Source organism: Plodia interpunctella, chromosome 12 (assembly GCF_027563975.2).
Source record: "Plodia interpunctella isolate USDA-ARS_2022_Savannah chromosome 12, ilPloInte3.2, whole genome shotgun sequence".
Taxonomy (NCBI): domain Eukaryota; kingdom Metazoa; phylum Arthropoda; class Insecta; order Lepidoptera; family Pyralidae; genus Plodia; species Plodia interpunctella.
In genome coordinates, this window is record NC_071305.1 from 7,902,145 (window position 1) to 7,928,387 (window position 26,243).

At 35.2% G+C, this 26,243-nt stretch overlaps 5 protein-coding genes across 6 annotated transcripts; 3 read left to right on the forward strand and 2 right to left on the reverse strand.

Moving 5' to 3' along the window:
- Positions 1 to 2,169: 2,169 nt before the first annotated feature.
- LOC128674207 (uncharacterized) lies at positions 2,170 to 6,720 on the forward strand. The gene has a single exon (XM_053752631.1). It carries the CDS (start codon positions 2,449 to 2,451, stop codon positions 3,907 to 3,909), a length of 1,461 nt encoding a protein of 486 aa, XP_053608606.1. The 5' UTR covers positions 2,170 to 2,448; the 3' UTR covers positions 3,910 to 6,720.
- LOC128674208 (uncharacterized protein) lies at positions 6,709 to 9,437 on the reverse strand. 2 transcript variants are annotated; one of them, XM_053752633.1, is made up of 6 exons: positions 9,296 to 9,437; positions 8,846 to 8,982; positions 7,905 to 8,185; positions 7,662 to 7,783; positions 7,436 to 7,586; positions 6,709 to 6,946 (listed from the first exon to the last, which is right to left on the reverse strand). In XM_053752633.1, exons 2-6 carry the CDS (start codon positions 8,961 to 8,963, stop codon positions 6,758 to 6,760), a joined length of 861 nt encoding a protein of 286 aa, XP_053608608.1. In that variant the 5' UTR covers positions 8,964 to 8,982; positions 9,296 to 9,437; the 3' UTR covers positions 6,709 to 6,757. The 2 variants fall into 2 exon arrangements, with proteins under 2 accessions (XP_053608608.1, XP_053608607.1); XM_053752632.2 differs by having other exon boundaries at positions 9,068 to 9,432.
- A 1,329-nt stretch (positions 9,438 to 10,766) lies between these two features.
- mRpL17 (mitochondrial ribosomal protein L17) lies at positions 10,767 to 11,646 on the reverse strand. The gene is made up of 2 exons (XM_053752337.2): positions 11,325 to 11,646; positions 10,767 to 11,229 (listed from the first exon to the last, which is right to left on the reverse strand). The coding sequence occupies exons 1-2, from the start codon at positions 11,520 to 11,522 to the stop codon at positions 10,834 to 10,836; spliced, it is 594 nt and encodes a 197-aa protein (XP_053608312.1). The 5' UTR covers positions 11,523 to 11,646; the 3' UTR covers positions 10,767 to 10,833.
- Positions 11,647 to 11,928: 282 nt separating this feature from the next.
- On the forward strand, positions 11,929 to 24,005 carry Grip163. The gene is made up of 16 exons (XM_053752336.2): positions 11,929 to 12,524; positions 12,895 to 13,096; positions 13,313 to 13,497; positions 13,996 to 14,134; positions 14,499 to 14,645; positions 15,171 to 15,382; positions 15,924 to 16,116; positions 16,440 to 16,569; positions 16,952 to 17,174; positions 17,703 to 17,934; positions 18,121 to 18,313; positions 18,482 to 19,502; positions 19,875 to 20,667; positions 20,964 to 21,187; positions 21,873 to 22,201; positions 22,778 to 24,005. The coding sequence occupies exons 1-16, from the start codon at positions 12,132 to 12,134 to the stop codon at positions 23,040 to 23,042; spliced, it is 4,881 nt and encodes a 1,626-aa protein (XP_053608311.1). The 5' UTR covers positions 11,929 to 12,131; the 3' UTR covers positions 23,043 to 24,005.
- Positions 24,006 to 24,841: 836 nt separating this feature from the next.
- On the forward strand, positions 24,842 to 25,721 carry LOC128674056 (uncharacterized protein). The gene is made up of 2 exons (XM_053752338.2): positions 24,842 to 25,426; positions 25,516 to 25,721. Exons 1-2 carry the CDS (start codon positions 25,116 to 25,118, stop codon positions 25,574 to 25,576), a joined length of 372 nt encoding a protein of 123 aa, XP_053608313.1. The 5' UTR covers positions 24,842 to 25,115; the 3' UTR covers positions 25,577 to 25,721.
- The last annotated feature ends 522 nt before the right edge of the window (positions 25,722 to 26,243 follow it).

Sequence of the window (26,243 nt, forward strand, 5' to 3'; positions counted from 1 at the left end):
TCATTAGTGTTTATAAAATTTTACCACAGAAAATAATCAATTTAATTATTAATATTTTATAAGTATTTGTAAATAATTAAATTTAATTTTATTTATTTATTTATTAAAATAGATATAAATATTTATAATATACATCATAACAATAATGACACTATATATATATATATATATATTTAAATGTTTAATAGGGCATATTACGCAAAGCTCAGAGCTATGAAAAAAGCGCCAATTTTCAATATTATTGCAGATTTACAACCAAAAATACCTTCTACGCAATCAGGGTGCGAGTTTAAAGGAAAAAGAAAGGATTTAGTGGATTATCCTGATTATTTTGTCAACTGTGGTCATAAACTGATATAAACTTGAATTTGACTGAAGATCTTATCTGTATGAAGTCCATATTTTAATAAGTCTTTAATAAGTGTTCCGAGCTTTTTTTGAACGTTTACTGGCTCGAAAATTTTACAGCGTGAGCCGTATCCCTTAGTTTTCAAATTTTTTTATCTTATGCAAAACGATTTTTCCCAATATTTCGGCACCCGAATATGCTACATTGTTGTATATTTTCACAAACGAATGCTTACATAATGACAGGATTAATCTAGTACTCTAAAATAAACGTTTTCATTGACATAGCAAAAGACAGCAAAGCTTTTGTGTACCTAACATACAATGCTGTACTCTGGCGGGATAAATGTGCAGTAATACTCCCTATTCAAAAAAAATATTCTTTATTCAAAAGGACATTAATGAAACGCTACACGCCCCGTTCAAACGCTCATGATGTCCTATCCCTTAACACTTAAGTTTTTGGGACTGTTTCATCTGAGGTTGAAACTGTATTAAGAAGGTCTTCAAATATACTCGTGCGATTGAGCAAAATATTCAAGGGATCACAGTGGCATAGACCCGATTTCTATTTTCCATTTTTGTTAAAAACTTCGTTATAGCATTTTTCTTCCATACGAAAATATACATGTGCCTTATATATATTTACTTTGCTTCAAATAGTTCTTATAATGGATTTGTTTATTTGTAATTTCTTTATTGTACATAAATTTATTGTAAATAACACACAACTACATTAGGTGTAGGAACAAAATGCACAATGGCGGATATAAAAAGCAAGGAGAAAACATTAATTTTATGGCGAACTTTAGCGGACAGGCAGTTATACTACTGAGAAAGTCAGACACGTGATGATACTTCGCAACCCTAAACAAAACAAAACAAAACGAATACACTGCACTAGCATATCTATTAAGCCCTCATTAATATTAATGTATGTTATATTGGCGTAATCGCAACTATCACAATCCCATCCCAATCCAAACTTCCCAACTAATATTATGCGAAAGTAAGTTTGTTTATTACTTCTTTACGCGTTATACTACTAAAATACCAATCTTCTTTAAATTTCGCAAAATATAATTAAGAGTATGGAAAAGGACATTGGGTACCTTTCAACCTGGAAAAAACTATTGTACCCACGGAATTTGTGAAATCCTGTATTCTATTATAGGTGGCGCCAAATATAAAAACACTAGATGTCGCTGTGTGTATATTTATTGCGCTATGGATATTTTAATTCAACTACCTAACTCAATCCCATTTAATACGAAGAAAAAACTGTTCCCGAGGGTATTTAAGAGGGTGAAGCCGCGGATAATGAATATAGATAAATGAAATGATCTACCGAAGATTAACTATCTGATATCTACTGCATAAAATATAAAGATATGTTATTTTATTTATTGTCATGGTATTTGTAATAATAAAAAATACTTTTTAGTTTCAATTCTAAAGGCTACAAATGAGCCATTTGTAGACGTTTAGAATTGATTAAGATTTACTACATTAGGTCGTAAATCCTAATCAATTGAACCATTACTTGTATGTCTACGTATATAAGTAGTTACAAATTTTTTTTTTAAAATGGCTTAACGGTTTTAAAAATATCGAAAAACGTTTAATTTCTATTTATTAGATTAAGCAATTATTATTTTTTAATAAGCTATATCTATGAAAACAATTTTTAAAATTACGACATTTTTATTTATAACTTCAAAATTAAAATATGTATCGAAAATATCAGGTGATGTGTTGTCAATATCGATATCGATACTAAAAAATGTATTTGAGATCTGTTTATCCCATCACTAGATGGACGCCATTTTTACTTTGGTGTTCTGAACGCCGTTTCTGTGACTTTGTACACGAAAATAATAATTATTAATTAATTTTATGAGTTTATCAGTAGTAATGGTTAACCATATTAAAGTTGAAAAGTTTACGAATTGAATAAATATTAAAGTGACGCAATACGTTTTCTAACAGTGCAAATATCGTCTGCGCGGGAAATGTGTTTATATCCGATCTTGATTTCATCAACATATTGATAGATTTATCTTGGTTTTCATTTTTTCACCTAAAGAGGCATTTACCGAAATGATTTCCCATAAAACCCCTAGAAGAGCACGAATCCCGAAGATGCCGAAAAATATAGAACGTTTATACAAAGAAGGAAAATGCCGTGATTGTGCTGTGGTAGTGACTCGAATGGATTTTGCCAAAATATTAGGTAAATTTACGAAAGTAAAGATTCAATATGAAAGCAATTCCTCGCCCAAAGCGAAAAAGCCTGAAGTAACTTCTCCTAGTTCTAATGCACGATTGAAAAGTAATGAGAATGGTATGGTACTGCTGCATAGGAATGCTTATAAACCACATCCAGTGAAGGAGCACATTTCCACCAAAAGGGTTATCACATCCACACCTCGACTGGCAAGTAATGTATTAAAAGAGAACAACAGGTTGAAAAAGACTCCTAATATTAAAGACAAGAATTCCAATATAAATATAACCGTATATGAGGGAAAATCAAATAAATCAGGCTCCCGTTTGAAACAATATGGCATTGTATTTGTAAACCCATCGCAACAACGAGCAAATGATGTAAAAAGTAAAGTGTCTTTAGATGAATTGTTACCAGTCATCAATAAAAGTATATTGCCGAGTGAAGAGTGGTGTATAGAGTATTTTCCTTTAAAGGAAGTGCCAACTGATGATAAGGTATATGACAGGATAGCAGCAGAACTGGAAGATCTAATGTATAATGAGAAACCAGAGGTGAAGTCTGAAAACATGGAAGTTCCAGAGGGCAAGACTGATGAATTTCCTTCCATCATGGATATATTGAATGACAACTCAAATGATAGCAAGACAACAAACAGCCAAAGTAATTCTGTAGAATGTAAGCCTAACTTAGAGTCTAGTGATGTGGAGGCAATGCTTCTTGGGAAGTCCAATGAGGTTAAAGAATCACCAACACAAATGGATGTGGATGGTAATGATGTGTCTAAATTGATTGAAGATGTTGCTCAGCTAAATGCTATCCAAGAAACAGTCCCCAGTCAAGATAGTCTTGAAGTTCCAGGTATAGTTGCAGAAGAATTTGAAAACCCTCATAGTCCATCAATCTTAGATGAAACCTTGCAAAAAGGCATTGAGGAACATTTGCCTGTACCAAGCATGCAAGGAGAAAAAGAGTCATCTAAAAATACTTCTAATCAAGATCCTCATTCTGTACCAGAAAGCAATGAAAGCCCAGATGGAGAAATTGATAAAAAGTCAGTGCTGTTGAGTTCAGATGATTCAAATATAAAAAATACTGATAAAAAGGTAATACAAAGAACAGGTTTAACACATGTAACATTCAGGAAAAATGTAAATGGGACTTGCCAAAAATCGGTAACATGCCCTAAAAACATGAAATATAGTATAGAGATAGAAGGGAAAAAAGTTGAATTGATAGGAGCACCAAAATTCATATCTAGCCTTGAGGATTTGCAAGTGCTATTGCAAATTGTTGATGATACGGAGTTAAAAAGTCTGTACATCTTATATTAAATACTGTAAATTTATTAATTAAATCAATAATTATTCATAATTTTGTGAAACATGGTCTTACAAAGATATTTCAAAGTTATTAATTAATGGTGGATGTTTGGGTAATACAAATCTCAATCAGTTATTTGATGTCCTAATAAATTTATACTACAATGAAATTACTGCTACATGTAATTTTACACAAAATTGCCCAAGCAAAGCAAAAATTATGTTTTTCAATAGTGCAAGAAATCCACAGGCCAGTGCACCTAGTGCAAATTAATGCATACAATACAAATTAGTGCATACCTTTTTAAATGCACATATGTATTTGCATTAGCCTGTATGGAGTTATTGAAAAGAATCAGTGTTATAATTCTGTGGTTTCAGCAGTGATCCATTGCAATTGCAATGTGTGTGTGTGTTTTAGGAAATTTCAAGAAAGTTTGGGCACCACCAACTTTACTTTAATTATATTAATCATTATTTAAATTAAAATAATAATGAACTATTGTAGTTCTATTACCATAATCTAAGTTACTTTTTCACCATAACATTTTACATAAAATTTCCATCCATATTGCCCAATCTTTAGAAGTTTTAAAATAACTATTACAATTTGTGATCGTAAAAACTTCTTCTATATACACCTCTATATATTTATTATGACGGAAAGGAAAAATGTAAACAAGTACAGAAATATAAAATATGTTATCAGTGTCTATGTATTATTGCATTGTACATAACACCAAAAAATCTCATTATAATTAGGTATTGCCAATTTGAAACACATAAATTTTTGCACCACAGATTTTAGCTCACTCCTGCTTGGAACTAAATAATGAAAGTATAAAATACTTATATTTGGTATACAAATAAACTAGTAAAGAAGTTTATTATTTCAATTACTTTTTAGGGCATAGTTTTTAGATACGTACAATAAATATTCATGAATGGATTTTTAATCTATGTTACATAGATCAATCTATGCAATATTGATTAAAAAACTTATTACTAAAAGCAGAACAATATACATTTTATGTGTACCTATGGAAATAAAGTTCTTTCTGTAACTTATTACTATTATCCAGTGTTGCCAACGTAACTACGAATATGTGATGCTGATCTGAATAAAATTTATTCAGATCAGAATTAAATATAGGAATAGTTAATTCAACAGTAATTTTATCAATTTACAGAGGACATCAGCTCTCGTACTAAGATTCTATGTATATATTTACCAAGTATAAATATAATCCATCCACTGGTTATAGTAGCAACAGGACTGTCGTTAGCTGCGCAGGTACGTATTTAAACGAGTGTCCCACTTTGCCTCGGCCAATATTCAGTCTAAACATTCATATCGTCAAAGTAGTATTTTATTCGTCATTACGTCTCAAACTGAAGAAAATTAAATATTTATCAGTGTCAAAAAAAATTGATTACTTCCATTTCAGTTAAAAATCACGATTGCATGATTTCACTAATTTAACACACCTGTTTGGGCAAGTTTAAGATAATTGACTTCAGCATTATTCTGTAAAAAAAAATACGAGGTAGGGTACAAACATGGAATTAGTAGGTACTACTTATTAAATCCATGAGTACAAATATGATACAGGAGATAATGGCAACATCAAGGTTTTACTGCCAATTTTTTTTAGGATCGTCAAAAGGTTATCTTAATACATACCAGCTACATAATCTTTCATCTCACGATACTTTTTATGTAAACATATTTTCCATTTTTATTAATTTTGAATAATTCATAGGAATTATCGGAAACCTATCGATTTTTAGTAAGGATACAAAATATATATCGATATGATAAAGTGAATCGATTTATAATTATTATTTTGTGGATTGAATAGGGTTGTGCATTTTGATGACTATCGATTAACCCGAAATGCAAATCCAGAAAAAGCTATATCCCATGATTAATTTCCTAAAGAATCTATTTTGATGGTTGAAACGGTTCGGTCTTTGTTTCATTTCATTAACACAACAAAATCAAAAGACTACTGGCAAGTCCGCGTTGCAGTAAAAAAAACTAATTTCAAGGTCACCGAAAGGGCGCTGTAGACAATTCATTTTTTTAATAAATGGACGTAGGTACGTTTGCTTGGAGGGGACTGAAATACATTGGACCATAATATATCAATCAAAAGCACAAATATTGGATAATATGAATTTTAATATAATGACCTTTCAATATAATAAAATGTAATGATTAGGTAAATATTGCTGAATGTGATGTATGGTCTGGATTAAAATGTTACGTGTTCCATAGTTCATTCACATACTTTTTCTAACTTCTATAATAATGTTTATCTCTAAATATTATTATTTAACTTTATTAATATCTTTGTCACACTACGTTTACTTTATGTAGGTACCTTTATAATAAAGATGTTATTTTGTTTCTTGTAATAGGTTAAGACTTATTCGTGTATCACCTATTAGACCATTCTTTTGGTCCTGGTGTATTTTTAGATATGTGTAGCTACTATAAAAAAAGTTTGGCAAAAAGTTTGAGGGCGCCACTGCTGCGTGAGGCTGCTGAGGTTAAATTAATAATGATTATGAACTTATGCAATTAATTGCCTTGAAATTTGTAATAGTACATAAATTAAGTAAACAACAACAGGGTGTGAGACCATAGACGTTTTTTGCCAAGCTTTAAGTAAACACAATGGATAAATGTAAATCATATTATTTAATAAATGGAACGAAATTGAAAACTACTTAGATTTATGACTTATATTCTTATCCTTGTCCTTTAACATAGTTTGTTCCAGTTGTAAAATAAAACCTTGATGGTTTAAATAATAATGATGTTTTATTCATAATAATAGTTATACCTACGAATTTACAACATGACATATTTGTATTTCTTGATGAATACATTGTAATTAGTTGGATAGCTTGTTTGCGTGCCTTCTTTGGTGACAGATATGGTCGCTACATCGCACGCTGCTCCTACTATCTGATGCAGTGGAAGATCTTTATTTGAGACCAGAAACACTGCAAGTGCACCGACAAAAGCATCACCAGCTCCCTATAAATAATGATGATTTAAATATTAGCCTTTGCATGTACCTGAAATTAACCCTTTTACTTAGCCCATCATTCATAAAAAACAAAAAGTAGGTCTAATTTCATTATCACTATCGCACTTTACAATATATTTGACATTGACAATCAAACAGAACAAGACAAAACAAACTTTAGCGCTTTAGCGTATGCTTTAATTTTTTTATTATTATTAACAGGGACAGAGACCAGGAATTATTGATTGGGAAACTCTCTCGAGAGAGCACTCTCTTGAGCGTTTACCCGATTGCTGCCCACACGTTGAGCTTCGGAACCTACTTTTTCGTCTCCTCTTCGCGGTCGTCGGCATCCCTAGTTGACAGACCATTGGCACGCATATCATCCTTGACGCCATCAAACCAACTTTTCTTGGACTATCCGCATTATTGCCCGCAAAAATATTAAACTTAGCATAAACATTAGTAGGTAATAGGTAAGATAAAAATAACATTACAGTGGTATCAATAGGAGTGACAGATTCACACATTACGTGAACTGGATTAGGATCGCCTTTTGATGCGTAGACAGCTCCTTTCTCCCCCAATGTAATAATAACAGTATCACAACCTTTTCCTAATAACTTTTTCAATGCTAAAGCAGCATTTCTGTAAAAAAACAAAATGTAGAAATTATATGTTTATGATAATTTTGGATACTAATCGATTTGCCCAAAAACTTACGAAATATCAACATTCAAATTTGTCAGTAATGAAGCCTCAGGTTCATTAACACACAAGATGGAGCAATATGGAAGTATTTCATGTATATCTTCCCGAGCTGGAGCAGCATTCAACAACTTCAACTGAAATATTTAATTTAAAAATATAATTCATTAACATAGGTACCTACGTAGGTTACTAATAAATAGATATAGATACATTATATTATATTATACTCAATAATATACTGTACTACAAACTTACTCCTTTACACAATTTAAACGCTTCCAATGTAGTTTCATAAGGTGTTTCTAGCTGACCAATAAGCACATCGGCATTCTCAATTAGGTCTGAAGCATTCACGACATCTGTTTTTCCTAAGTGACCATTTGAACCGGGGACAATAACTATTTGATTTTCGCCGTTGTCTGCCACGCATATTTGTGCAATTCCTGTGGAGACATTCTCCGTTATATGGACATGGGTCACATCGACTCCAGCCTCTCTAAAGTGATCCCTGTATTTTGAACCCCATTGGTCATCTCCTGTCAAAAATATGAAACTTCAATAACAAATAACTTGATGGCGCCACTCCTGCTTGACTGCCATTTTTAAGATTTCACAACTGCACAACAAATATCTGCATGCTACTAAATATATACTAACTAGGTAGGTACAAATATACAACACATGTACAGTACATGTATGTAATTTTTTAAGCAATTTGTTTATTTAAATTCTGTTATTTTTCTAAATTGATTGACAACCCTACATTAATAGGTAATACATCTGTGGTTTCTCTGTATTATCGACTATTGATATATCGATGTTGATCCATTGAGTATTGATAACGAACAATATTCGGTGGTTTTGCCTAGATCATGGATTATAAAATCAACACAAACTTATAATAGATTTTACACATACAGAACATAACCTTAATCGTCACACCATTGAAATAAGTCGTTTACTATATTCGACAAATATTTTGGATAGGTCCTACGTCTACATTTCGGTACATGTGTAGTGTATGTCATGTGTAATTTACCTATTTTCTACCTCAAAAATAGCTCAAGTGATTATTTACTTTTTTGAGTTATTACCTGCTACATATGTTAAAAGATCTAATAAAAGCAAACTATCTATTTCATGGTTACCCGGTACTGCCGATATTGTACCTACCTACCTATGTTTCTACTACATACCTACTCTACAAATCATATAAGTATGTCCTCCAAGCTTCGCAGCTGCTACGCACTGATTAGCACCTTTGCCGCCAAAGCTGGTTGTGAATTTTGTTCCATGGAGAGTTTCTCCTGGCATCGGCAGCCTCGGAGCATATCTGTTAAACGAAAAATTACATACAATCAATACAGTATATTTAAACCATAATTAATGTATTAGGAGTCAATATTTAATTTACTTACGTTGTAAAATCAACACTGCAAGATCCCAATACGACAATTTTTGACATTTTTAATATTCTCACAATATAAAAAATCTGGAAAATATCTATAGGGAGGTACCTACTAGTTCTTAAATATTAAAATCAACGAAATAATGACAACAACAAATAAAGAGTAAACAGCCTCAGAAAGTATTAATGTCAATGTGGGATACTGATAAGAAACTGCGCTGCGATAAACTTAACCTACCTATTATGGGCCCACTTATTTATATACCTAAATAGCTATTGATATAAGTATCTTGAAAAACATCTAAATGAACTCATAATATTTTACTAATCATAACCTAAAAAGAAACAAACAATATTTTGCGCATTGAGCGGGCCTTTTAAATCGTTCGTTCATATCTTTCGACACGACACCGACTTCCAACTCCCAACATTCCAACACTCTTATTTAGACACAGAGTTCTAAATAATAAATCTAGATACCTACAATGTAATGTTTTTATATCTGTGGTACCTACATACTTATGCAGTGTACAGTCAGCTTTTTTACAGACATTGACCTGAATTCTAATATTTAAATACCTACCTACCTACAAAAATAATCAATCCCTAAGATTGGATTGATTATTGATTTGTGATGTATGTGGGCACCGCGCCGGCCCGGCCGACAATTCAAAATTTGCAGGAAACGGAAATTGATAATTCCGGATATCCGGTAGCCAAAAACGGAATTTTGTGTATGTTGTGTTGTGTACCACAGTGTAATACGGAAAAATAAATTATTATTCTTCCGTGTTGTGTACATAACTCCATACCAAGAGATTGTAGGTACCAACTATTGCATAGTAGTAGGTAGATACTAAATAAAACCTATCTACCTACCTACGGTAAGTTAAGTTACCTAGTGTACCTACCTATATACTAAATTTCCCACAAGGCAGGCGGCAGCTAATTTTTTTTTCATAATAGTTGCTATTTGATGCCCACAGTTCCGCCCGCTCACGACAAAAAGATTCGTAGAGTATATGTACGTGTTTTCATATAAACTTTCACCGTCCATTACAGCACTTTAGGGCTAGGGGCACATACCATTTAGCCCTAGGGCTTATTTTTTTAAAATAAATATGATAGACTTCGGGTTTATTTACTTGGTGACAAACAGACCTTCCCAATTGATAATAATAGGTAGGTACTTACTAAATACAATTTTCACTACGTTGTATTTAGTAAGTGCTACACGTATTATTCTCTGCCTCTGCTAAATACCGTAACAAGCTAGAAAGGAAAGTATAAAGTTGAATGGTGTCCTATTAAATTATGACTCAGTTGATACTTCTACAAATTCATGCAGTACAAGTAGGGCTCGCACCTGAAACTTTTAATTAGTCGGGTCGGGCGTCTTAAGGTCTTAACCACTGAAACGCCAATCCACTGTCACTGATACATTAGATTCTGTTCTTGGTGTGGTGATTTCAAGTTATGATATTATTTGGTTCAGTCATTTTCTGATGTGTTAAATCCCACTTCTATTTACAAAAAAAAATACTGAAAGTACAATTGATTTTGTACACACCCACATGTACCAACACTTCTCAGTTTTGCAATATGCCTCTTGGATATGAAATATAAGAATCAGATATTCCAGCAAGATTAGATCAATGACATTATTGGACTTCATCTAATAGGTCTAGATCTAATAAATAAAAAAAATATTTTGTAGAACCAAATACATTTAATGTTATGCCTAACAATACTAATCTATAAATAAGTGCTTTGGATTCAACTCTCAGATGATTTTTCTATGGGTTTTTCTTCTGTAGTTTCAGATTTGCCTTCACCAATGTTTTGAGCAATTTCAGCGTATTTTGCCTGCCTATAGTCATGCTTAGCTGCATCAAGCAGTATGTTTTGGATCAGTAAACGGTTTTTAGCCTGTTTGTTCTTTAGAGGTGGGTATGGATTTCCCTTCAGCTCGAGCACAGCTTTATCAGGATTTCTTGAATTCTGAGCCCTCGGTGCCTTCACAAAATTTGTGTAACAAGTGCTGAATTGTTCGTATCTTGGTACAAGAACTTTGAATAACTTGTGAATAAGTTGTTTCTCAAGAAGCCAGAAATCTGCAGTTTCCATTGTAGGTTTATGGCAGTCTCCATGGCGTATAGCTTCCGATATAAGCTGAAATATACAAATTGAGCATGTTACAAAGTTTTAGACAAAAAGAAACAATACTATATACAAATTATGCATGACTTGATAATATTTAACATTACCCGTTCGGCGTACTGGCGAGCCTCATCACCTCTGCTATGATTCAGCTCTATTCTTTCATATTTTATAAGACCAGTCACAGTTTTACGTAATTTATCGAGTCTGCCTTCAGGACCCTTTGGATTTCGCAGTCTCCGATGTTTGGCAGGAACAGGAATACGTAATTTTGACACTAGTTTAGTGACCTCTGCCTGGTTCATGATGATTGTTGATTGAACTTTTCTAAATGATTAGTATCAAATCTGAACCGAACTTCTTATTTCTAAAGATTTGTATTCGTTGACTGACTTTATTCCGTGGAAATTTTAGGTTATGTAGGTAATTTTTTTTATTGGTAGTATTGTGTTTTGATTTTCTGTGCTTAATTTTTTCATTCAATATAATTTATTATTTATGTGGGAGAAATTAGAAGAAAAGTTTAGTGAGTAATTATTTGTATTTTAAGCAGGTATGAAAGTTATAATTAAAAGATTGGTTAAAAAGATACTCTCTAGAGAAGTAGGAATCTTGATTTCTTTGCTTAAAAAATTAAGTAGTAGTAGTAATTTTGACAATAACATGTACATATTACTGTCGTCTCGTAAAAATAACATTCTTATTATTTTGAAATGGTGAATTTGTTTGTTCTTGTAGGTACTGTTTCTAGTTTGATTTGTAGGTAAAAAATGAAGCACATAATTAACTAATTTTCTGTAATTGTGAGATGAAGTGAATCAAATAAAATGTAGCCGATGAAGAATATTGAAGATCATTAAAATAAGTTAACTTCAGATAGTAGGTACATTTGTTGTAAATTTTATGTTCTAAGAATGGATTCTAAAGAAGACGCAGTGTTTGATCTTCTCACCGAGCTGTGTACTAAAACAGCAGTGAAGTACACCTCAAACATAAGACTCTCACAAAAGAAATTAGTAACCAAAATGAGGTCTCGCTCATACGAGATTATTTTAAAGAAATCATCTGAAGAAATACCACAATCTACGAGAGATCCTATATCAGATATGCTTTGTTATTACTTTGTTAATCATCAAAATTCTAAAAATATTGGGGAATATAAGAGATTGGTGGACCTAAAGAAGATTATAAGTGTTCTTAGATGTAAATGCTTTGGAGACCATCAAGATGACATCAAGAGTGTGTTGAAGTTGCTTGTGGGTTTGAGTGATACAGCAAAAGAAGATATATCTTCGAAGTTATATCAGGTATTAAGATTTAAAAGCTTAATTTATTAATGTCAGTAAATTTTTGTGATTGCTAGGCTAAGTATGTTCTTTTCAGCCTGTGTCACTGTTATTGAAATTTTGAAAGTTATATATCAGATCCGTGTCCTACACAAACACAGCAAGGGCACAGCACACTCAGACCTGCAGACAAGTATTCTAAGTACAAATGTTTCCCTGGGCTGGAAATTGAAACCAGGACTTCCAGATAGTGGGTGGTTGTGGTGACCACTAATCCACAGAATTGTCATAGTGATGTTTGGTAGAAGTGCTATAAAGTCTGGTAGTTAAGGTGTAATAAAAATGAAATATAGTTAAGTTGCATACAATTTTCATTCATTTTTTTTTTCAGAGTCCATTTTCCTATGGAGTTTTGGACAAGATGTTGCCAAAACCGCCAATTCAGGCATTTGGGTCCCCTCAACCATATTCATACTATCCATCCCAAGTGTTTGAGTTACCATACTCCTTAAGATGCCAAGCCAATAACTTGGAAAAGGGTCAATCTCAAACATACACTGAGTATACTGTGCAGAGCTTTGATTCTAAATCCCGTATGTATATATACGTATGTAATAGTATATTATTCTTATTTCCGTAATACATAAATAATTAAATATAATAACATAAATGGACAAATAGTACAGATTACAAAACTGAAAATACAATATTTTTTTCTTTATTCTGTTCCATCTGTGTTCTGTCTGGTCTTCTTATATGTTTATATAATATGGAGATACAACTGTAAAAATAATTTAATTGCCATACAGTTCTAGCAGACATAAATTCGCCAAAGCCACAGTCATCGGAAGTCAAGACATTTCTCAGCCCAATATCATTGGTATCAATGACGTCTACCCATTTATCTCCATACTCGGAGACAATGTTCAATTATCCTCGTCTCACTGGTCCGAGGGACCTCAACATACCAGGTTCAAGTGAAGTCAATGTGAAGGTAATTGCTTATTATGTTATCCTTCCTCTTCAGAGTCGTATTCCTCATTGTTGAGGGTCATGTGGAATGATTTGTTATGTGCAACTGCACTTGCTTGGCCGTTAAAAATAAATTCAATGACATGGGAAAGTCTCATGTGCAGCAAATGCATACGATCGGGGCTAACACATTAAGAGTTTATGTACACAGATATATAAGAAATAGACATTAAATAATTAGTAAGTAATTTCTTCCACAATAGTAATTTCTTCCAGCAGACCTATAAGTTAAAAACCATTTGTGTTGTGAAAATGTGCACAACACAAACATCAAGATTAACATGAAAACGAACCTACCACAACACCAGCGCCCCTAGTGAATTTGCTTGCGTAAGCTCCCCCATATTATAACTGCTCATATAATTTTTTTAATACCTCTCTATGTGTCCCACTACTGGGCAAAGGTTGGCCGCTTTGTCTTCCATATATTTCTTTTTACACATGAATATCATCTTCACAGGTTTCGTTTCAAAGTACGACCACAAAGTCTTACATGCGAGAGATGTACAGAGCAACCAATGATGACGGTATGGTCGATATATGGGAGTTAGCTACACAAGTAGATAAGGACATACCCGAAGACATTTGGGAAATTGTTGGTAAGTTTGGACTATGAAATGAAATAGGAATATATGTACCTTGCATCAAAAAGTTCTAGAAGAGCTTCAATTAAAACCTATGGCATCCCATCTAATATTGACAGGGTACAAGATTCGATTCGAAATGAGTTTGTATATCTATCTGACTCATGTGTAGTCGTATTTATAGACTACCACGTGAAGGTCAAGAAACATCGTGCATGAGGAAACGCGCACACTGATTCTCTAAGTCTGGTGTTAGGGACTTTTAGGCTCAGCGGTGGCTCTTGACCAAGCGACAAATATTCGAATATCATGCAGTTTAAAAAATATCTTTACAAAGTGTTTTTGTAAGTCAGGTGGAAATTTTAACACATTTTTACAGCAAAACTTCCGCCGCTAAACGAGCGCCAACTGATAGCTAGTTCCCCAAGAGAAATGCGATTGTGGCGCCTCCTACATGAAGATGTGATGTCGGAGTTACATATCATATCAGAGAAACAGTTTATACGGCATGTTATGTACCTTATAAGTAAGTAAAATATTTATTTTATAATTCCAAGCTTTTGTTTAGTTTCACCAGTTCCATTAATCATTCATCATATATATAAGTCTAAAGTTAAGTTAATAATAATATTAAGTAAATAAATAAGTTCTAAAATATTATTTAGTACATAAATGATTTCAAGTTATTATTTGAGAGTCATATACTATATTCGCTAAAGCTAATCTTGGTTTTATTATACGAACCTTTTGTGACTTCCATAGTGTCAGAATTCTTTACTATAAATAGTAATAAATAAATAACACAGCCATTCATTTTCATGTGATATGATTCTGCGAGAAAAAGGAGATAGCCTGGCGGCGTATCACTTGAAAATGAATCTTATTGTTGTGAACTTAGTGCTGGTTTTTATCTGCTCATTTTCCGTATTCGTGGTAAATAATATGTAAACCAATGAGCTTCGTGTAAAAATAAATCATTGATTTTTCTTGGGAATTTTATATTATTTCAAACGAGAAAACTTAAGGTATACCACGGCCATTAATTTTTCAGTTGGAATAGAAACCAGCTCATTCCCCTTCAACGAAGAGTGGAACTGCTTCACCATGAAAGATAATTTAGTACTGGAAGCTATATCTCGTGATAAGTTAAGAGGTTACGTATCGGAATTGTTGACGATTGGAACATATTACAGAAGGTTGTATAGGTTCGCCTTCAATCAGATCACGGACGACCATTTTCATACGCGGGGATTGGTTTATGAGGTATGATTGTTTTTACTTGGAATTTTTTTTGGTGCTTAGAATAATTTTTATATTATTGAAATGTTATCATGCCAGTATTTTTTAAATATTGACAACGACAGTCTTCCAAAACATGACAATTGATATTGACTTGTGCACTGTGGCAACGGATGGTATGTGTTGGTGCTGCAATCTGGACCAAACTGTGGGGAATATTCCCTAATGCTGTAGCTGCTTTGTGATATGTTATGCCGGATATACATTAACGCGAAACAGTTCGTTGTAATATGGCGGATTCGATATACATTGCTGGTTTTTCATTGCTGTAAATAAAAGCTCTCATACAAACTACTCAATGTTCGCGTCATCATCGCTGTCTGAGTTCGGCGATAGTGTGTACCCGGCTTTATATCTGACTTTTGCAACGGAATCTCATTCATTTGTCAAATCTAATTTTTCCAGCTTCCGGGTACACATTTTCTCCAAGTTTTTCCTTTTCACACAGAGGAAAAGATGTTTCATTAAAAATTATATAAAAATGTTCATATTTTTATCCCATCAGGCTGCCCGGGAAGTAATAAGGCGGTACCTTCTAGAGTTCCGTCTTCTAGCTACAGAGATATATGAGCAATGTAACAAAAGTTCGATAGATGACGCTAACTGCATCCCCACTCTTTTGCAAATCTTGCACCACGTCGATGCTCGTAAATATGAGATTGAGACCATAGCATCCATTTATAAGATGGCCGATACTGGTTTGTATTTGTTTATGTACCGATTAATTTCATTTCATGAATTAATGTCTTTCAGAAGGTATTCAGTACATAAAGGATCATATATATGTTAGTTGTCTGTGGTGGCTTCAATATAAAATAAATAAATGCATTCACACACCAAAACACAATAATCAGTTGATCAATTTTATTTATAGTAAGATTATGGAAAAATTACTTATTAAAGAAAAATTTTAACTTTTATGACTTTAAAGATTTGTGACGTCACGGAAACAAGTGACGTCACTGAATGTCAAAAATGTCTGTGACTCAAATTGTATATATCTTTTCTCTCTTTCTTTTAGAAACGAACACTCTGCCTCAAGGTGCTGAGCTGATGTCATATCTCTTTAATGAGATATATCTAGTCACGCACAAAAGAACAGCCTTCACTATGTTCACCTCACTCTTATCTCTATGCAAGGTTTACTTCAAGTAAGTTTTTATGGCACATAACATAAAATGTACAAAAAATAAAACGGTCAAGTGCGACAAATACTTTTCATTATTTATCTTCGTCAGCGCTCTCTAGTATATTATAAACATTATGTTTAAAAGCTTTTAGGCACAAATCCATTAGATTATAATTTGGAACATTACCAACATTTGTTGGCTTGTAATTTATCAATTATTGTATTGTAATCTGTAATATTGAATCTGGAAAAGAATGGGTTCTATAGGTATTGTGCTAGCGCCATCTATAACGAATCAGGATTCGTGTCCTTTGTAGATGGCGCTAGCAGCACCATCTATGTATTTTATTTATTAACACTCAATTATTGTATTGTAATTGTGTATAGAACCTATTCTTTTCCAGATTCATCGAACGATTCATATTCGAAGGTGAACTAGACGATAATTTCAACGAGTTTTTCATCCGCAAAGACTCGCAGTACATCAACAGTCGAACCAAACGGTATTGGGACAAGGGGTTCCACATAACTCAGAGTGTTGCCATTCCCGACTTTCTTCGAGCGCTTGCTAAGTGTATATTGTTGTGTGGGAAGTCATTGAGGCTTTTGAAGATGTGCAACCCTTCTGTGAGTATTATTTATTTATTTAAGTTAATAATTCTGTGATTGTCTGCTTCTACTCTTTGTTGTCTTCGCGTGTTCCTTGGTCTTTCCCGGCTGTGAGGCTGCGAATCCCGCCTTGAAATAAGGTCAGCCCTAAAATAAGAGTATTTAAAGTATTTTATAAGGTTAGGTGGAGTAAGAGGGGACGACGGGGAAAGAGGGAAAAATTGACATCACTCTGAAAACCTAGCTTTGTAGTTTTTACTCGAAAAGTATAAGTATAAAACTATAAGACGAGCTGTCCAAAGTCATACTGTATGCAGTGCTATTTGCAACTCAGCCAGAAGCATCTTTCGTGTTTCAAATTCTGATGAAGCCCAGCTTTGAAGTTCCATGGATGTCTTTCTCTAAAGCCGGGCCTTATAAGTCCGAGTGATTCCAATTCCCCCCCTTTCCCCCATCATTTATCTTAACCTACCTGACTTTGATTTTCGCGACTGTTTATACAAACAATGTGGATAAAGTTTGTGAATGGGTCGGTCGTTCCCACAGGACCCCTTACTCCTTCTGATTTCATCTGACCACCCCTCGATATCGTGCTGCGTGAGTTTCGAGGCTCTGTCCCGCCAGCAACAGCTGCTAGACGTGTACAGAACAAGATGTCTGTTCGTTAGCGGGGAGCCGGCCAGCTTCCAGCAGATCATGTTGAAGAGAGAGGCTGAGAGGAAGGCATTTACGGAGATGGCTACGCTGAAACAAGCTGAGACTATGGATAAGATTGTTGGTGAGTTCCGATGATGACAGTAGTTTGTAGCCTTTTGAGAAATACTATATAATAATAAAAAATGACGCGAACGGCACTTACTTGCCTGTGAAGTTCTAATTTCTGAATATATGATTTGACTTTAATATACTAGTTTTGTCAGCGGTTTCGTGGATAAATAAAAAAAAACGATTTATATATTTTCAGCTGAAAGAAAACGATTAGCGCAGCTCATAATAGCTGAGAAGCAGCATTCGCTTAGGGTCCTAGAAGCGGCGATGGCGGAAACCAAGGCAGCAAAAAGCCGGTCGAAGAGACGGGAGAAAATACGAAGCGATCTGGAGAAGGCTGCCGACGCCGTTAGCGACCAGATCGACGCCAAGCTTAGAGATGATGAAAAGTGAGTGATAGCACAAACAACCTACTTGCTGAAGCATGCTACTCTGGCTGTTTAACCAATGTTTGGCCCAGGCTGGCCCCAGCCATTGGTTGGACAATAAGATTAGCTCGCTTCGTGTAAATCAGCCTTTAGATGAAGTTTAAGCTAGTAAACAAATTATATTTTCAGGAATAAAATCATGGAATATTATTCAAAGCTTAACATAGAAGTGGAAAAGAGCAAAATTCACACAGAGTGGAAGATAAAGCGGCTGCAATTGGACGAGAGTAGAATTCAACTACTTTCCACTGAGGAGAGGAATCTGAAAAGGGAGAAATTGGAACTTGAACACCAGAAGAATGAAGAATGTATGGCGATGTCCATACAGAGTATAGACCACGATGACGAAAATGAAGCCAGAGATATATCCAATCCTACATCTGAAGTAGAGCTAAATGTTACTGATCTGAATGAGATACAAGACAATCCACCAGTTGTTCAAAGTCATACTGTATTCAGTGCTATTTGCAACGCAGCCAGAAGCATCTTTGGTGTTTCAAATTCTGATGATAAATGCGACAATAAAAAGAAACTCGACTCACAAGGCAACGTCGTCGAAATACAAAGCACGTCCAGTGCAGATATTGGTAAAAATTTAAACGAAGCATACGACAACTTGCAATTTCTTAAAATGCGACAAGAAGCGTTGGTCAATAAACAGAAAGTCATGGCGCACGAATTCGGACAGATCGATAAAGAGAACAATCAAATGAAAGATCCTTCAATGACTAGTATAGTGGATGAAGAGAATAATTTTCAGGATTGGTCACCGTTTGCGCAAGCTAGGAGGAATAAACTCAAAGTTCTCGGTGATGAGTTTGGTTTACCAGTGACGGAAGTAACAAAAGCCGAGCCGATAACTGATGCTCAAAAAGAAGCGTTAGTTAATAAACAAAAAATTTTAGGTGTCGAATACAACTTACCTGCTGAAGTGATGGTCAGGAATGACCCCGCTAATGTGGCTCAAGAAGAAGCTGTGAGGAACAAGATTAAAGTGTTAGGTTCAGAGTATGGTTCTGTAGAAAGTCCGAGAAGGGACGCGAAGAAAAATCTAACGTTGAATTTGAAGCCGTACGGAGAATGTTCTAGTCAAAGTCTTGGAGTGACGCCTAGCACGGGAGCGGTGACACCGGGCGACATATTTCCTAGGGTAAGTATTATTTTACTTTTGTATTTGCAATGGTTGAAAGGCCGCATGGAAGTAACGGTAAATTCTAAAAATGCTGGCTTGATGTTGTTAATTAGGATGTGTGTGCCAATGGTCTGTCCACTAAGGATATCTAAGACCGTGCGTGGAGACGAAATAGTAGTAAAGCGGGCTCTCAGGTCTCAGACTTACGAGTGGGAAGAAACTAGGACAAAGCTCAGCTGAGAGCGTGACGTGAATTAAATTTATTGATCTTAAAATAAATTTAATAAATTAAATGTAAATAATATTTCCTATTAATTTATTACATCCATAGACATTAAGTTATGGTTAAGGATTTCTGATTTTGAATGTTAATTTTTGTTTGGTTTTCAGCTGGATTTAGAGACCCCAACAACAGCTGAAATCCACCTCGAGGGTCCGATGACAAGCGACATATTTTCACCCCAAAGCGAAACCAAAGAGATGGAGTCATTAAAAACCATAGACAAAGAGTACATATCGACCGACGGCTTTGCTTTCCCTATCATAGACGACGAAACGATAGACTCAGAGGTGCCAAGTGATGTACAAATACAAAGTCCAGAAAATTCTCCATCTAAAACCACAGAAGCGACGTTTCGGAGGCAACTCTCTAAGAATTATTCTGTCTTCGACTTATTGGACAGTTCTTACGATCTAGCCGATTTTGATCCGTTCGGTGTCAAACACTGGGACAAGTACTCAAAAGATTATTTCAATAAAAAGATGGATACTGAAATGGCATTCTCTTGTTACACGCATCCAGCTGTGATTATGGAAGAAGTGAAAAAGTCGCCGTATTCAAACATTTTCGCGCATATTTGCGTTGAAGAAAAAGATGAATCAATTACATGTGATAATATAGCGACACTGACCGCTTGTTTACAAAGATCTGTGATGCTACCGCTGACATATCAATTAGAAGTTGTTAATAATTCTATTTTATCATATTTCTTGGTGAATCTCGATATGTATGAGCATCTAAGGTGTTTGAAGGATTACTTCTTTCTAATGGACGGCGAGTTTTCGAGAAGTATCTGCCACAATTTGTTCTCAAAATTGTCTAAGACGTTGAATCCTCACGAACTGCTGAACTTTGCGACGTTACACAATATTCTGGATAAGGCACTGGGGTCATCAATATCTCGTAAGTATATTTATTCTTATGCAGGATTAAGATTTCATCAGAAAGGTACAGAAAAGTTATTGTGTTCTAGTATATATATGTGGGATAGAGATTGGTATAAAATGGAACGCAGCGGATGTAAGAAAGGGAGGCATGAGAGAGAGAGCGAGAAAAAAGAGGAATGGTGATTTTGTTTTTTACGGCGAACGTTGTGTGGTCTGAAAATAACAGATTTTTTTTGAAAGATATCATTATTTTTTTTACGTTAATAGGTGACGTGTAATCATTGAATTTTGTTGAATTTATTTCTTCAACAGACTTGCACAAATTCTCAGAGAAGCTATCGTTCATGATGTCGGAACCGCCGCTCAGTCTCCAGCACAGTTCACCAGACGCATTGTCTTGCCTCTCGCTCACGTACGCAGTAAAATGGCCGCTAAATATTATACTGTCAAACGAAGCTTTGTTACGATACGCGCGGGTGTTCCAATTCCTGCTCAAAATGAGGAGGATTTTCTGGGTGCTCGGGGAGGATTTTCAGGTATATATCGTAGGTTCTTCATCTTATAATTTGATTATACAAAGATTGTTATCTCATTAACTACTAACTTGTTTTCTAGTTTCTGTGCAGCGAGGAAGACTCAGGCACTCTAAATCTAATGAAAACTATATTTTTGTAATTAAAAAAAAGGAAAATAAGAAAATATAAAAATATGATGTATAATATAAAAATATTGTTTCACAATATTTTTATAATAAAAATATTGTTTCACAATATTTTTATAATAAAAATATTGTTTCACAATATTTTTATAATAATAAGAAAAAATGTTGTAATAACAATAATTTTTCTTCGTATAATTATTTTTAATTTACAAAATCTCTCTTGGAAGATTTTTGTCTCTGAAATAGTGATGTCACTTGCATTGACGTGATTGTCATACAAATTTCAATTCATTATTATTATTATTTTTTGATATAGCCTACATTAATATCTCAATAATATTATAAATGCGAAAGTTTGTGAGGATGTGTGTATGTATGTATATATATGTATGTTTGTTACTTTTTCACGCAAAATCTACTGTATCGATTGTTATGAAATTTGGCACACGGCTAGAATATGACCTGGAATAACACATAGGGTACTTTTTATCCCGAAATTTCCCCGGGGCGCAGCTAGTTTTACATAAAATTTTATTCATATTTTCACGTCTCATTTTCAGCTCCTAAAACAAGCATCAAAACAGTTCTCCCGCAAACTGCTCCGCTCCCCGCAATACAGGTCCATACAAATCTACCGGCACACCATGGCTTCGCTCATCCGAGCTCTGGACAACTACATAGTAACCACATGCATTCTGACCTCCTGGGTGGAATTCGAGAATGACCTCAAAAAGGCCAGGACACTAGACGATCTGTACGATTGTCACGTGGTTTATATAAAAAAGGTGTTGTTTCGATGTCTATTGAATAACAGGTCGACGCCGGTCATGAAGTTGTTGAATGATATTTTCACAGTGATCTTGAAGTTTAGTCGCGTTTTGAAGGCTGGGTGAGTGTTCTTGTTTATTTTAAATAATCAATATATATCTATAGTTACATTCTAATATTATAAATGCGAAAGTCTGTCTGTCTGTCGCGCTTTCGTAGCGACATCGCTGGGATTTTGGAATAGATAGCTTAATGATCCAAAGTCGAACATAGGTTAATTCTTTCGTAGTTGACCGACAGAATACGTACAGCGTATAGATTTCCCGAAATTCCTGCTATAAATATTTATTAATGTAAAAAATTTTTAGTACATGACACATATTACATAAGTATCATTACGGCATATTATGTATGTCCGAAAAAAATAGTATACCACTTTTATGTACAAATTGTAATGCTGCTATAAACACTATCGCCAAACTCTAGAAAGATGCTGAATGAACGTACATTACGTAGTTGGTATGAGAGCTTTTATTTACCACAATGAAAAACCAGCAATGCATGTTGAATCAGCCAAAGTTTGACGAACTGTTTGCCGATAGTGCCAGCATAAAGTAAGAGAAATACACTACCTATTATTGTATTTGAACGATTATTCGAGACAGTAAAATATCTTATTTTGCGTTCGTAATTACAGGGAATGGAACCAAAAGGAACCCAACGGTCACTTCACACACTCCAATTTCAACCAGCTTCAAGAACTGTTCCATTTGTTCGAGAAACTTGCTAAAGTCGTGCACAAAGTGGTGACAAGGCTCATGGAATGCGGTTACCAGCGACATCTAGTGGAACTGTTGACTATGATTAATTTGAACGGGTATTATGACCCTGAGAAGTCCAAAGAGGAGCATAACACTAGCGCTAAAGAAAAGAGTATTAATGTTTCAGGATTTAATGGTTAATATTGTAATACCTTAGGTATTAAAATCGATTGCGAAGATTCGAAGAATTGATAGATTGCATGATTTTTGAATGATGTCTGAGTCAGTTGATTTTCGTTTTTTGGGCCCATTGTCCTTATCCTTCTGAGTAAAGCCATTGCTCAGGTTTATTAAACTGTGCAGTGGAAGGTTTATATGTATAAAGACACGTTGCAGAGTTGTGTTGTGACTGACAAGCACAGTTGTGTCTGTAGTTATTGTTTATCGTATACGTGTTCTATATTTGTAATCATGATTGCATACGAAACTCGTTGTGAGGTTAGGTAAATTATATACTACAATATTTTAGTGTACTTGCCATTATGTTTATGCTATCATGGAAATCTTTGTCTTATATTTTATTACAATTTCTAGAATGTGATATTAATTTTCCCACCAAGTGCTTTATATTGTAAAAGTATGTTAAATAATTGTGGATTTTCTCATTATTATTATGTGTTAATTGTTATGTGAACATGATTATTATAACCAGTTAAAATTAACTCAAAAAATATAATTTAGTTAAGTCGGATTTACACCTCCGGCAAAATTTATGAAATAAGAGCCATTGCCGCGATGAACTACGTTGTAGATGGTCGTGCTCCTGTTGTTTTGTTTAGGTTTTGACAATCACGTGCGTTGACGTACGTCGAAACTATCTGTCGACGGTCGACGGACGTCAAAACGACGGAGCCCTACTGAGCAATGAGGCATGGCTCTAAAGGTATTTTCGACCATGGCCCTTTTACCACCTGGTGCAGAAGCAAGTTTAGAAAAACTACAAATGATGTTGAATCAGTTATTGATTCTTGTTATCTTAATTTTTAACGTCTTATTGTTGCATTCATATATATATTAAAGCGATTTGTAAATAGCATTAACTGTATATGATCATTGTAATCTTCATTATGTTGTACGCTCTCTAATTAAACTTATTTACACTGAGTTCGTTGTTTCAGTTTATTCATTGTACTATAATGAACGTTTGAGACAATATTTTTAGTTTCGTTTATAAAACTAGATCAAATCGGTTCATCCATTTGCTAATGCCAGCTCTACCCTGTCGTCGAACTCTGACAGATGACGACGCGAATGCTTGAAAATACATTTGCGTTGTTTGTATTTACTTTTAGGGCGAGTTCCCATTGCTCCGTCGTGCTCCGTTGTTTTTTATAGGGTTTGACACCGACATGCGTTGATTTAATACAATTTCTACGTTCTGCGATGATCCATCGTCGGATGTTAACATGACGGAGGAAATCGCAACACAACTGAGCAATGTGTCCGTGCTTTTATTTACTGTAGTGAAAAACCAGCTTTGTATACCGATTCCGCCAATGTTCGGCGAACTGGTTCGCAATGGTGTGGAGCCGGCTTAGTTACAAATTGCGCCATCTTTCCGTTGCTCATTTTGCTTGTGCGTACTTGTAGCGAAGCTGCTTTACCATTGTTGCTTTTCCGCTTGCTTTTAATACAGCCATCTATTATCGGATAGCAGAACTATAACCATTGTAACGCTCTCTATTGAAGAGTAGCTTTTACAGGGTTTTTTCTTAGTTTTACTATTTTGGTAGGTGTTTTCAGTGATTTTTAAATATATTATCCTAATTTTTAAAGAAAATAAATATATCTCTGTGTTTTTATTTCGTATACAATATGTATACTGTTCATAGACTAGTAACGAGAGTTGCCTGTAAATTCCGCCGCGATAGTGGCGCCGATATTTTCCTTATATTCAGGGTGTGTTTTCACGAATACTTCATTCTACCGCAAATCGTCCTAAGGTGAACATCCTTGCCTAATCTGACCGGTGCGTGTGACTTTGAAGTGAAAGCTAACATATCCTGAAATCTAACTCTTAAACATCTCGAAAGACATTTATCGTTGGAAAATACTTTCCCAAAAAGAAAATAAAAGTGAAAATACAGCAATCACAGGACTTAAGTAATTATTTACATATCGATCCGCGAGTTTCCGCGAACGGAGTACTTTCGGTCAGCGGCCGGCATCCACCAAAAACGTTAAGACTAAGGAGTAACCGTCTCCGCCATCGAGATGGCGTTCATGATGCCAGTAGTAAAGAACGACTGGGACATTTACAACTCCCAGCGGTCGAGGCGCGAGTCCACAGAGAAGACGGGGCCTGGAGGTCGCGTGCGGAAGGTTTCAGAGTCGCGGTCGGAAGGGCCGGGGCTGTCGTCGGCGCCCCACCGCGGGGCGCTGAGCCCGCACCGCAGCGCCCCCGCCATGCGGTCGCTGTCGTACTGCCGGGCGCCCCCGTCGCGGGCCTCGCTGCGCGCCGCCGACAGCCCCAAGGGCTCGGGTAGCCCGCAGCGCGCGCGGGAGCCGGAGAAGTTCCACAGCAGGTTGGTGGAGAAATTGAAGCGGGCGCTCGGCCGCTCGGACTCGCGGCGGGAAGAACGCTCCTCGTGAAATAACGAGTGCTTGTGTGCAGGGCCCGCGCGGAGTCCCCCGAGCGACACTCGCGCTGCGCGGCCTGCGTGCCCTACCTGTGACTGTGCCGCCGGCCCCCGCAGGCACACCATCTGTGATATCTACCCGATAGCGACCCAGACCTCGGCCCTTCAAGGTCGGGACAGCCCTTAGTTTATCACGGCTCGCTTTATCTGTTGCATGCGGATCACGAGGTTGTCAGTATTAGGTTGTAATGAATGGTTAAGACTGCGTATTGTAAGAAAGGGGCGCTGTTGAATCAGCCCTTTTTTTTATTTACGGCTGACGCGCCCCGGTCTGGCAGACTTGCGAATGGTATCTGTGATTTGTTATTGTACCTAATTAAATGGTGTTATTTATTTTAGATGATCATTAGAATTTAAAACCACATATGTGAATGTCGGTATTAAGTAGTTTTAATTTTAATAACACTATATTTAATTGATGGAAATCTGTAAGTCGGGACATTTTATGAGAGTGTTCAGAGTAAAGATTTTTAAGGATAATAACTGTCGATATTGATATTTAAGGTCGAGTATCAGATAATGCCTGAGTATAGGTCCACACTTCGCTAACTTCATTGTTACATATTAGAATTTTGCATGTTTCTATCGATAAAATGCTGTTTGACTGTATACATGGACCAGCTTTATTATAGTATTTAATATAATGTTAGTTATTATAGATACAGTATAACTGAACCAAATTTGACTAAGTCTAAGGATGTGA